Source organism: Dermacentor variabilis, chromosome 5 (genome assembly GCF_050947875.1).
Source record: "Dermacentor variabilis isolate Ectoservices chromosome 5, ASM5094787v1, whole genome shotgun sequence".
Taxonomy (NCBI): Eukaryota; Metazoa; Arthropoda; class Arachnida; order Ixodida; family Ixodidae; genus Dermacentor; species Dermacentor variabilis.
Window position 1 is genome coordinate 200031945 of NC_134572.1, and position 13306 is coordinate 200045250.

Sequence of the window (13306 nt, forward strand, 5' to 3'; positions counted from 1 at the left end):
TAAGGAAATAAAATGATTGATTGATTGAGTTTATTTATTTATTTATTTATTTATTTATTTATTTATTTATTTATTTATTTATTACAAATACCTACAGCGCCAGAGTTGGGCATCGTTGGGTATCGTAAGGGGATAAATTATACAAATAGAGGTCAAAGATTGAACTGCGCGAAAAACAGTATCATATCAGGTATGGTATCAAAAATACAATAATGGCAATTAGAAAGAAAAACAACACATCCAATACCAGAGACAACCGACTGTAAAATTTGTTAGACAATGGATATAACGACACACTGGAAATATTGTCTAAAAGAGATTCGTGTAAAGTTCTCCATGGCAGATAAAAATTGGGTGCAGACACTATCTCATCCGGGAGCAAATTCCATTCTGCAGTTGTTTGCGGAAAGAATGAAAACTTAAAACCATTATTATGGCGTTGGTAGGCCCTTATTTTTTGTAATTGTCGGAATGGCTAAGTGGAATAGCTATGTGCTGAATTAAGGGTTTCCAAAATGATGACAAAATTGTCCTATTGGATGGCATGAATGCCAACATACAGGATCTAGATGGCTATGCCGACAACAATAGGAAGTCAATGCTAGACCTTTATGAGCAACATCATCTCGTTATCGTGAATACAGGGCCTGAGTGTGAAGGGCAGACCACGTGGGAAGTGGGAAACCAGCAATCGACCATTTTTTATTGATTACTGTCTGATTACAGAAGGAATTCATGATCAGCTGAGATAAATCGTCATTGACGAGAAAAGTTATAGCAGCATAAGCAGTGACCATAAACGCATCATTTTGGAAACGGGATATATAGTTGGGAAAGAGAGCAAGGAGCGCAACATGGCCAGTACAATTTGGACGCTGAACAAATAACAAATATAGTCGCAAAAGTGGAGGAAGAACTTTTAAAAAATTTTAAATTATGGGGTTTTACGTGCCAAAACCATTTTCTGATTATGAGGCATGCCGTAGTGGAGGGTCCGGAAATTTTGACCACCTGGGGTTCTTTCACCTGCACCTAAATCTAAGCACACGGGTGTTTTCGCATTTCGCCCCCATCGAAATGCGGCCGCCGTGGCCGCCGTGGCCGGGATTCAATCCCGCGACCTCCTACTCAGCAGCCCAACACCATAGCCACTGAGCAACCACTGGAGGAAGTACTTGGCAAATGGCAAAGTAAAGAATAGAAATATAGTGAGCTTCTAAGTGTAATAACGATCGAAATACGCAAAGATGAACAACATGTTCGTTGGAAAGCAAAAAAATAGACCGAAAATCTGGTGGAACAGGGAGATACGAGAAGCGATCGCCAAACGACAGAAAGCAACATGAGAGCGCAGGCTGGCAAAAAAAGCCCAGTTACCGCTGCATGGAGTTTCCAGAAAATGGGAAATATACCCGGAGAAAAACTCTGTGCTTCATATACTGGTGCAAGCAAAGATAAAAGGTGAAAGTGAATGTTGGTTGTCAGAAATACGTGAGACAAAGAAAGCCGCACCTAGAATATTTTGGAACCACATAAAACTATTAGGCAGGAAGTGAACAATACAACATATTCTAAACGAAGATGGAAACAAACTGGAAGGGAACCCGGCACTTAGTTACATCAGCCGAATGTTTCCAAGGCAATGGCGTGGTTGTATTTGAAGAAAAAAAGAGCATGAAAGAGAACCAGATGGAAAAGCAGCTGGTGCTGACAAAGTTCAACTGGAGGAAACCCGAAGAGAAAATTCCTAGGCGCACAGCCACAGGGCTAGACCTAGTTAATTAACTAGGTCCAAAAAGCAAGGCAGCTCTTTCGAAATCAGTGAAAACGCTTTGAAAGATAGATGAATGCCACATACTTAGCGACAGCGTAGAATGAATTTAATTTATGCAAAAGAGAGAAAAAAGGCAGAAAAAGAGAAAAACAGAATTCACTCATGCATACTATTGCCCATTACATCGGTAATATGCAGGCTAACAATGCAGGCAATAAAATTAAAGCTGCCAGCATGGGCGAAAAAAAAATAGCATTTTGGGAGAACTTCAGTATGCCTCCAGAATAGGTAGGCGTCTGGATGATAACTTATTTGACCTTACTCGGTCTATTGAAATATCCAGAGTAGAAAGGAGACCGTTATATGTGGCTTTTTGACATTACAGGAGCGTTTGACAACGTAAACCGCAGCATTTTGTGGGATATTCTGGAAATGGAAGGCTTAGGTTACGATTGTCTGCAGCTTTTGGGAGAGATTTACATAGAAAATACCGTTTGCGTTCAATGGTAAGGGATGAGGAGCGAGGAGAAAGTTTATATCAGCAAGTGACTAAGGCAGGGGTGCCCTTTATCCCCACTGCTTTTTATTATGTACATGGTAAGGATAGAAAGGGCGCTAGAGGGATGTAATATCGGGTTTAATCTCGTACAAACAGGCGGGTACAGTAGTAGAGCAACAGCTTCCAGGTTTATTTTATTCTGTCGTCATTGTGTTTCTAGCTAAAAAAACAGTGATATACAACGTCTGTTGGTTAACATCTGTGGATAAGAAGGCGGGAATTTAGGTGTGAAATTTAGCGTTATCAATTAGGTGGTATGGTATGCAATGAAAGCAGTGAACAGCTAGTGTCAATACAGGGCCAGGAAGTACCTCGCGTGAAATAATATAAAGATCATAGTGTGCGGATAAATGATGGAAATGGATATATGAAAACACAGGAAAAAGCAATAACAGTAAAGAGGAAGAGAAATACCACCATAATGAAACACAGAGCGCTATCGGGATACAATAAGTACGAGGTGCTCCTGGTACGTTGAAAGGTGTTATGGTTCCAGGACTTACATTTCAAAATATGGTTGCTTGCTTGAAGGTACAATCAGGACTCGATGCCAACGTAAGTTTAATGGGACGCCTTCCATTGGGCGCTGACGGGAAGACTACGAATGAATATGTGCAGAGTGATATGGGCTGGACAAGTTATGACGTGAGGGAAGCTCACAGTAAAATATTTATGAAGAGCGACTAAGGATTATGGAAGAAAATAAATGGACTGGGAGAGTGTTCAGACATTTGTGCAGCAATAGTATTTATTCACAGGGCAGAAAATGAACTGGGAAGCTTACCAGCAAGTATGCGGCCTGTATGGTGAGCTACAAAGCAGCAAAGAACGTCAAGCGGAAAATCAGAGGCTTAGATAATCTCATGGGTCGCAGCAAGAGAAAAGAAACCTGCTATGCGTAACTGCTTAGGAGGAAAAAACGAAATCAGGAAAGAAACAATTTGTGATAACTCAAAGGGACGCTCTTTACTTTTCGAAGCGAGATCAGAATGCCTAAGGAGACGCAGTTATAAAGTGATATACAACAAAAAAGAAGGAGCAAGGGTTTGCTACGGCGAAGCTAGAGAAACGATGGAGCATGTTTTATTAGAATGTTAATGCATCTTCCCAGCGGTCGATTTAGGCACATCTGGCCTCCTTGAAGCCCTTAAGTTCAGCGAGAGCAGGGGGAAAGTACACATCTAAGCAATGCAGGTAATTAAGGGGCAATTGGAAGATTCGTGGAAGAAAATTTCGGAAACTACAAACAACGGACGCTACAAAAACAAACTTCAGAATAGCAGTTGAAAAAGTTTGGTTATGGGAATTCATCGGGGCTTTCTCCCTTTTCTTTTTTTTTCTTCTTTAACATATCTAGACGATTAGGCAATAAAATAACAAGAGCTTGGTGGCGCAACCCACTACCTCATTCCAAAGGGGAGGCTCATTGGATCCATCCATCAGGGGCCTTGCAGAGATGGAAGTGGGCCAATCAGAGGGTGCGCCGGGGTGGGGGAAGAGGAGCAGCTGACCAAACAGAGCGCACGCCAGCAAAGGGGGGAGGAGAGCGGTAGAGGAGCAGGTGCTTCTCCCGAGCGCGCCCTTTCATGCCATGGACTCCGCTCAGTGCGATCGGCCAAGCCGACATCGCGCAAATGTCGAGCTTCCACAGCGAGAAGGTCTCAAAGAAGAGGGGGATATTAGCACTGAATAAAAGCGATTGTGCCTTCTCTAACCTTTATGTGCATGTCTCAGCCCGTAATACCTTCTCTAACCGTAATGTGCATGTCCCAAATGAAGTAGAGCCAGCTCCACTCAGTGAAATCTATGAAAAAAGCAAAGCTATCTGTTGTTCTTTCGACTCTGGCAAAACCAGAACCCCTAACGAAACCGAAGCAGAAATTCAGCAAAAACAATGACAACGAGATAAGAATATTTCATGAAAATCACGGTGAACACGAGTTCAAACTTTAGAGAACAAACGCCAGCAGCACTGTTTTGAGAGCTTTCACTGTGTTCACTTTACTTATTTTAGAGCGAAGCTGTATACCTCTAGCGTCCAAGGAAACTTTCGTGTCGTTGGCGTGTTAAGCAAAAAACTCCCCATACGTGAACCGATCCCGAAGATGGTGCAATGCCAGCCCGACCCGCGGTGGACGTGAAGCAGGCGTTAAGCGCTCCCCATGCGTGTGCCGATCCCGAGGATAGTGCAATGCCGGCCCAACTCGCGGCGGAGGTGAAGCAGGCGTTAAGAATTCCCACACGTGGGCCAATCCCGAAGATGGTGCAATGCCGGGCCGATCCGCGGTAGACGTGAAAAAGGCATTAAGCACTCCCCATACGTGAGCCGATCCCGAAGATAGTGCAATGCCGGGCCGACCGGCGGCGGAGGCGAAGCAGGAGTTAAGTACTCCCCATACCTGGGCCGATACCGAAGATAGTGCAATGCTGGGTCGACCCGCGGCGGAGGTGAAGCAGGCGTTAAGCACTCCGCATAAGTTGGTCGATACCGAAGATAGTGCAATGCCAGGGCGACCCGCGGCGGAGGTGAAGCAAGCGTTAAGCACTCGCCATACGTTGGCCTATACCGAAGATAGTGCAATGCCGGGTTCACCCACGGCGGAGGTGAAGCATGCGTTAAGCACTACACATACGTGGGTCGATCCAGAAGATTGTGCAATACCGGCCAGACCCGCGGTGCAGGTGAATCAGGCGTTAAGAGGAAGCTTTAGCTTGGGTCCTCCTATCTAAATACATGTAAAAGGAGAATTCGTTTTTCTCGGCAACCACTGTACCATATTTGACGGGGTTTGTTGCATTTAAAAAAAAACCTAAAATCTAGTGACTGTTAGTTAAGAATTTTAGATTTAGGTTGTCAATTTTTTATTAAAAATTGGCAAAAATCGCAAATTTTCAGCAAACGAAACTATCAGGTTTACAACTCCGTAGCTCAGCAAGTAAAAATGATATCACAATTCTGTGAATTGTATCTGATAGCACATATAAAGAGGATAAATTTCACATCTTACGCATGAATTTCAAAAAAATATTAATATGTAATTGCAACTTCTGCAGAACCCTGGTAAACAGCGTAACAAATTCAATACAAAACAAAACAAATAATCTAATGGATGCCGTTATCTGTACTTGATGCAGAGCTATGAATTTGTAAACTTTGTGCTTCTATTTTTTTCAAACTTCTGAATTTTCGAAAACCTCTTAAACAAAATTCAAGGCCTAAATCAATATTCCGCTTCCAACACTCACCAGAATTTAACTTTCTCTCTCAAATGCAACAAACATCATTAAAAAGTATCCAGGGGTTATCCCAGAAAAACGTTTTTGCGTTTTTACATGTATTTGAATGGGCCGCGTTTGAGTTGGGCCCGAGCTAAAGCTTCCTCTTAAGCAGTCCCTATACGTGGGCCAATCCAGAAGGTAGTGTACTGCCTGGCCGATCCGGGCTTAGGTGCAGTTCGCCATTAAGGGGTCCACACACACAGCTTCGCTGGTCATCCTTCTTCACAGAGTGGAAGGGCACTGAGTTTTTTTTTCGTTCTACCCCTGTGTTGCAATTGAGCCTGCCACCTCGCGCTTGGGAGCGCACCGCATTGCCTTATTTTTACGCGATAGCGTTAAGGGCCCCATGTCGGAGGAAATTCGGTGTCAGCGCCGGCGTTTCCGGCCCAGAAAACGCCCTAAGAACGCATACCGATCCGCACAGGCGCTCGGCGTAGCGCGAGGCCTTACTGGACTAATGGAATTACTCAAAGTAAAATGTGTCAGAAAATTCGGAAAACCCACCGTGGTTCCACAGTGGTTATGGTGTTGGGCTGCTAAGCACGAGGTCGCAGGATGGAATCCCGGCCACGGCGGCCGCATTTAGATGGGGGCCAAATGCGAAAACACCCGTGTGCTTAGATTTAGGTGTACATTAAAGAACCCCAGGTGGTAGAATTTTCCGGGGTCCTCTACTACGGCGTGCCTCAATCAGAAAGTGGCTTTGGCACGTAAAACCGCGTAATATAACTTTTAAAATTCGTAAAGTACGACTTACACATAACCCGCCGACATGATAGCGTCGGATTGTACATTCCATATACGAGAGAACATCATTTTGCTACGCGGAACCTCAAACACAAACCTTCTTTAACGCGACAGCGTTTTCCAGCTGCCGTTTGTGATTTGCCTTAGTAGGAACAGCGCCGCTCTCTTAGTTCCTTGCAACACCACCAAAAAGACAACCACAAAGCCCGCCTTCATGCATAGCGTCCACCACCAGCGTTGACAAAAAAACATTACGTTTACATAGGCTGCACTTGCTGGGAAGCGTGATAAGCAGTCAGGGATCTTTAAATGGTGTCGCGTTCCACTCTTAAAGGCGAAGCAGCTTTTTCGATGTGAAGGAATCAAATGGCGCATTGAGCCGGCGTCTGTAGCCGTGTTAGCACGCATAGTTCCCGTTGACTGCGACGCCACGTCATGCGCGCGCCGCGACTGAGCAGAGCGCGCGAAAGGGAACTCCAGCGGCGAGGTGTTGTGCCTGCACAGAAGGCATCGCCGCACGAGAGCAACTTTAGTAAATATATTTTCCGGGGTCAAGGGGGTCGGGAGGCTAGCCCCACCAGAGCTACCTTTATTCAAGCGGTGGCGGCCAGACCTTGAGTCGCCGCGAAACCCTCCCTCTCGGAAGCCTCGCGCAACCTCTTCACTGCGTTCTCTGTTCCGCTCGGTAATCTCTATAGAGAAAATAATGTATAAAAACGAATAAATCCAAAAGGGTAAACGTTGGCAACAGTACGTTTGTACCTACGGAACAGCGCTTAGCTGGAGAAGTGTCTTATCCACTGGTCTAAACCAGCACCTGTTAGACTACAGGCATGCGCACTCTGATTTATAACATCTGGCTAGTTTGACCTAAATTTCCATTGCCAAGCCATGTGTGTCGAAAGCGGTGACGTCAAAATCCCCGCGGCTTACTCGGGAGCGTCGCCGTTAGATTATATGCCGGACGGGTAAGGTAGCATGACGTTATCGATCGAAGTGCACCGGCCTTATTCTATCTCAGAGACGTTGGTCAAGCTTGTAAACGCGCTCCCTTGCCCGCGAGTTTATTACTCCGCTCAGGCGCGTTCACGTGGACATTAATGCATTCGCGTTGACAACTCATCGTAAGTACTTAGGTGCCCTCGGATTTTTCTTTCAATGCTTCCCCTCCTCCGTAGCCTGTGAGCCCCCATTTCGATACGTTTCCGTCGAATGGCCTCGATTGATAGTGCGAAGCACGAGCGTCGCACGTGCGCAGGCAGGGCCAGGTGAAAGGACCGGATCCACTCGCCGGGGACGAGCCAGCCAAGTTGTTCGACGCCGCCGTTCCACTCGAGGAGAAGCAACGCATCGTGTTTGGATACTACCGACGACTGGTGGACGACTACGACAGGCTTCGCCACCCGACGGGCCAGAAAGACGCACCTGCCCGGAGCTGCCGGGACTTGGTCGCCTTGCAGCCAGATCTACCAGACGGCCTCTACTGGATAGATCCGAACGAAGGGAATGCCCGGGACGCGGTCCAGGTCCAGTGCCGCATGGCCACGGGCGCATCCTGCCTGCTGCCTTCGCCTAACCAGGTCAGTTCTTCATTTTGTATACAAAAAAAAACATGTAGCAGTTTTGCTCGTAAGGCAAAGCATCGAATGTGATAGCAAATTATTAGCAGATATACAAAGTTAGGATACTAGTTTTATTGGGCCCTTTAAACTTGTAAACACTCGCTCACCAACCAAATTATCAAGCACGGTGGCACGCTCGCAACGACAAATATAAACACATCACACTCGATGACCACCGGCGCTCTCTCAAAACGCAGGTCTCAAGAGAGGCAGCAGCAGTGAGCGAATCGAGCTTCGTGTGGCCTCGCGCTACAACGCGAACTAAGCGGCCAGAGCACAGTTCGCGCTAAACCATGAGCTCTTGGCGCGCGTAGCATTTCTACATACCGCAGAACGCTTTCAAGATAGCGCTCGCACGTCTGAGTACAGTCACGCCAACCGCCTCGAAGTATGTACTCGTACTCAAACTCTGCGGCTTTTGTCTTGGCTGTACCGGCTGTTTTGAAGCTGGACGATAGTAATTTAGAGCGGGAACATAGGGGGAATCCAACGCAAATACGCCGACGTTGGTGTTTACGTAATCAATACACGACATGACACATAGGCAGCTCTCTACTTAAGATAGTTTATTATATTTGTGTGAACAATGAACAGCTGTTGGTTACTGAGGTGAACAGGGATTCGAATCTGCTTGTGATGGCGCACGATCCTGATAGAATGCTTATACACCGGCGTTTATGAACGTAATTTTGCGGAATCAGGATCCATTCGATATCGATAGCGCTTCTTGATTGCGGCTGTAGGTGTCAATTATGTGCACTGTCGTCCGTGAACTCGGCCACATGTCTGGACATGTCCCTCCATTGCAATGGCCGTGCGCTTCAGCGAGCAGTACAACTTCAATGCTCCCTATAATGTATGGCGTTAAAATTATCAAGCTTTAGGTGCCAGAACAACCATCCCATTATGAGGGATGCCATAGTGTGAGACCCGAGATTTATTTGGACAACCTGGGGATCTTTAATATACACCCGGTGAACAGCACAGACGCGTTTTTGCATTTTGCCTGTATGGAAATGCGGCCGCAACGGCCAGGAGTTGATACGGCGATCTCGTGTTCAGCTCCGCAAAACCCCATAGCCGCTAGGCCACCATGGGGTTTCACGAGGTTAACATATATGTTACCGAATGACATGTTTGGCCAACACTGGGGATCGTCTTATTGCAATAGCAATTATATGGACACTCCCGGCACCGTCATCGGCGCCGTGACGTTCCTTGGTGCGAATGGAAGTCTTGGTGCGATAAGATCGCAGCCGCGTGCCGTATGATGTAGTGCGAGGGGAAGCATGTGAAGGTGAGCCAAGCAGGATGTTCACATGGTGCGGCGGCGTTTCGCGCGCGAGGGCGGACAGGGGATTGTGCGAGCATCTCCGTGTCCACGCGTCCGCTGTTTCATGCTATTTCCGAGAGGTCCATTGGCTTACAAGTGGCGAGGGTTATGGAATGGGGCCGGGCTAGCGCAGTGAAAGTAAATAATCAGATTTCCACAGTCGTGCCGGCGCCCGCGATTAGTCCGCTTCCCGTTGCTTAGTTTCCGGCGGCTGGTTTGAAATCGCGGCGGTGTGCAAGTAGGAATAAAGATGCCGTTATAATAGGCCCTTAACGAAGAAGAGTTAGCAGAGCGCAGCACACAAGGAATATTTAACCTTCTCATTTTACCATTTAGCCCAGACAAACAAAACGCCTGAAAAAAACCGCCGAATAGAAGTTAATGCTCTAGGAAACGCGACATATCTAGTCTAATGTCCGGCTCGAATACATTTTATAACCGGTCTAAATGTGGCTTCTAAAACATCGCAATAAATGCAGTGTAGTAAAGCGATGATCAATTGATTAGACAACGTCTCTGAAATCGCTGTCGAAATCTGTTTTAAGACGTTTGAAAGCGTCATGAATAATTATGCGCTGTGTATTTCTTGTGCTTTTAGCAGCTTAACATGACCTCCTTGTACAGTGGAAATGGAAAAAGGTTAACGCGAGTTAGCAGTGATTGGACCACTGAAATACGACCGGTAGCGTTGCTGCGAACGAGCAAGAATACCGCACCTTTCCCACTATTTCAACGCGAGGGTAGCTCAATATACCAGCTGTGGTTTGGAAGTAACTATTCGGTTTGATGGCCAGTCAAGTTGCGAATGAAAGTTGAACAAATCATGATAATGATTTATAATCGCGCTGCCTCCGTTGCAGATAAATGCGCACTTCGCCCAATAACAGATATTCCAAAGAGCCTAGCACTCTCACTATCTCCTCATTCCTGCAAAGCTGTGTTACGTCTAGTAATTTCGCTACCCCAGTCGTTAGTCACTTGGCTAACCGCTTGCATGGTACATGCGAAAGGAAGGTGCTGCGCCGTAATAAGCAGATGCCTTGACAAATATTGAGAATGCATGATTTGATATTGGAGATGACAACGCTTCCAGTACACAAGTCAGTAAATGTTATGCCACCGAGGATAGCAAGAAATCAACACTGTCATTCACGAATACCGCCCGAGGGAAATGTACAACGCGGTAAAATTGCTACAACATAAACCTACTTTAATACTGCGCTGTGAACAAAGCCTAAGATAACTAAATAACTAAAGCCTAAATAAATAAAAGTTACCAGAGAATACCTTTATGATTTATCAACACAGATACCTTTCATAGGGTTTTAATTGACCCTGAGAGTGCTAATGCATGGCAGGTAATGCGTGGAGAAAACAAAAATTATCGAAAATTATAGCATTGTTGAAAGGGTCCCTCACCAGGCCTCGCCATTTTGAGCTGAGAAGCGCAAAGCTCACAATGCGCGCTAACGATCGTGTTTGCAAATAATTATATCACTACGTGCCACGGAAAAGTCTGAAATTTCGCTCCGTACGCCGTTTTCTCTTTCCATCGCGGCTACCGCGCTACAAGCCGGACGGTGATGTACTCGTGTCGCTGCGCCTACGTACTCGTGTTTGCAGTGTGACGTCGCTCGTGCTGACACGCGACTGAGATAAATTCAAGGCAACATCTGTTATTTGTGCGATCTGTTGTTTTAATTTACCAATTGAAGTTTAAGAAATAATAAAATCCACAAACGGCATGTCTGAATGTTTTTGTTTTACTTCGCACCGAAGCAAGATAGATGTACTTCCGCTTGATCTCGCTCATTCCCACGGTACCGAACCTAGGTATGTACCGTGGAAATGAAGGTACCGCGCAGGTACCGAGCCTAGACCGACAGAAAGCTGAGCTAGTTGGTAAGGATTCGTTATGCAAAGAAGAGGTGAGGCGGCCAGACAGGACACAAGAGTAGAGAAGTCGACAACACGAACTCCGTGTTGTCGTGTTGCCCACTTCTCTACTCCCGTGTCCTGTCTGAACGCCTCACCTCTTTTTTGCATACCGAACCTATGCCATCTTCTACTGGGTTCCAGCGCGTGATCATGCTCTGCGATCCGCTTGTTCTGCCTCAGTATTCGTGTAGCACTGAATTATACCCCTATTCATGAGCCCTTAAAGGGAAAATCAGACATCCACCCGTTCGTTGGAATTGCTTTAAAGGAAACACATACGGGTTCCTTGAAAGAAAAGGCTTTTCTTTCAAGAAACCCGTATGGGTTTTCTTTGTAGCAATTGCTAAGAACGGGTGGATGTCTGATTTTCCGTTTAATAAATACTTCTTTCCAGCTTGCCGGCTTCCGCAGAACTATTGCGTCATGTTTACTTGTGCACAGCACGCAATATCGTGTGCTGCGCGAAAGGAGTTCACAGCTCGCACGCAACGCCGTCAACGAAAATGCGCAGAGCCGAAAAAAACAAGAAAAAGCGAGGAGAAAAAAAATTAAGGCGGGGCCCGTCACGTATGCGTCATGCTATCTTCGAGGTCCAACATGGGAGAATGCAAGGAAGGAATTTTACTTGCGGAAGCTAGACAGGGTGAGTGGAGAACGTGTCTCGCTATGCCGTGGGGTTCGTATGCGTAAATCATGGGTTCACGGAACTGAAATATTTCTATCTCGGCTATTAATGGAGCCGATTGGAAAATTTTCTGCGGCAGAAGGCTCTCTAGAGGACACGTAACAATTTTAAGCGTATAACCAAATTGGCAATGGGCCTGGTGAGGTGCCCCTTACAGGCAAGCCTCGTATTGCGTAAAGTTTCGGTTTATTCAGCAACGTTCTGTGGTTAAAATTGTGAATGCCTTCGAAAAATCGATGTACAAGCCAGCTGCGAGCTCTTTATCTTCAAAGGCTTTGAGCATAATTTCTTTATGAACTAAAAGCGCTTGTTGAGTGCATGGACAGGCTATACTCGCGAAAGCCATATTCAGCAGTGTCTATTAGACTGATTTTTTCAGCGAAGTTTCAAATTGGGTCATACATTATCTTTACGAAACCTTTGAGAAATACGGGGAAAATGGGCATTCGGCTGTAGTTCGATAAGTTGTGTTTGATGAACTTGACAAAGGAGGCACCTGCGAAACAGAGGACGCGCACAAAGAAAAGGCATTAGACACAGACGGACGCCGGACTTCCAACTGTATTGGAATTCACGTTGCTGCAGGTAACCTCCGACACATGCGCAACTTCTACTCCTCCGAATACCCGTGCATCAATGTCAGTTTTTTTATTAATAATCTTTTAGCTGCCTGGTAGGTAAGCACGTTACTTGTTGTTAAACACAAATACGTATCACTGACAAATTTTTTTTTCTCATTTCCAATGTGAAAAGCATCTGAAATTTCGCGTTCGTGTCTGGTCTTACCCTTCCCTAAAATGGTCACACGAACAAACCATGGCTCACTTTTTTGCACTTCTTGCAGTTGCAGTTTTGAGCTGCCAATTTGCTTCCGTTTCCCCCGCTTAAGGATGTGTTATGTTCTTGAAGGCACTTATTAACACACCTGCATATCTGGCCTATATAAACGTTACCACAAGCCAACAGAATGCGGTAAACAGCTCCAGTCTTGCATTCCATGAAGGGTGTAACGTGTCTAAATTTGCAGGACCCTCTCTTCGTTCCTTCGTTTCCAATCCTCGCGCACAGGCTAGCCAGTTTGCATGGTGCTGAGAACACAACGCTTACACCTTGCCTTCCCGTCGCCTCTTTATTGCTGTGGGATATTTTATGACTGTATGGTATTACTTCTAGTTGTTTTCTTCGCTCTGATGTCGGTGACTTGTGGCCTGCCAGGCTCTTCACTTTCTACAATCCGGCTTCAGCAACAGGCCTGATGACCGAGAGAAAGAAACCTGCTGCAAGCAACGTCTCAACCTGCTGTTTCAGTCTATACGCCATACGGTGGCAGCAGCTCCTCTGCACTGCGTCCAGAAGGCGTCCAACCGCT

General features: G+C 46.0%; 1 protein-coding gene across 2 annotated transcripts in view; it reads left to right on the plus strand.

Moving 5' to 3' along the window:
• Window positions 1-13306, plus strand: part of LOC142583430 (uncharacterized) — a 1100669-nt gene that overhangs the window by 998799 nt on the left and 88564 nt on the right. For both annotated transcript variants that reach the window (XM_075693897.1, XM_075693898.1), the window contains one exon: window positions 7618-7939. In XM_075693897.1, coding sequence (XP_075550012.1) covers window positions 7618-7939 — 322 coding nt within the window. The remainder of the gene's footprint in view (window positions 1-7617; window positions 7940-13306) is intronic.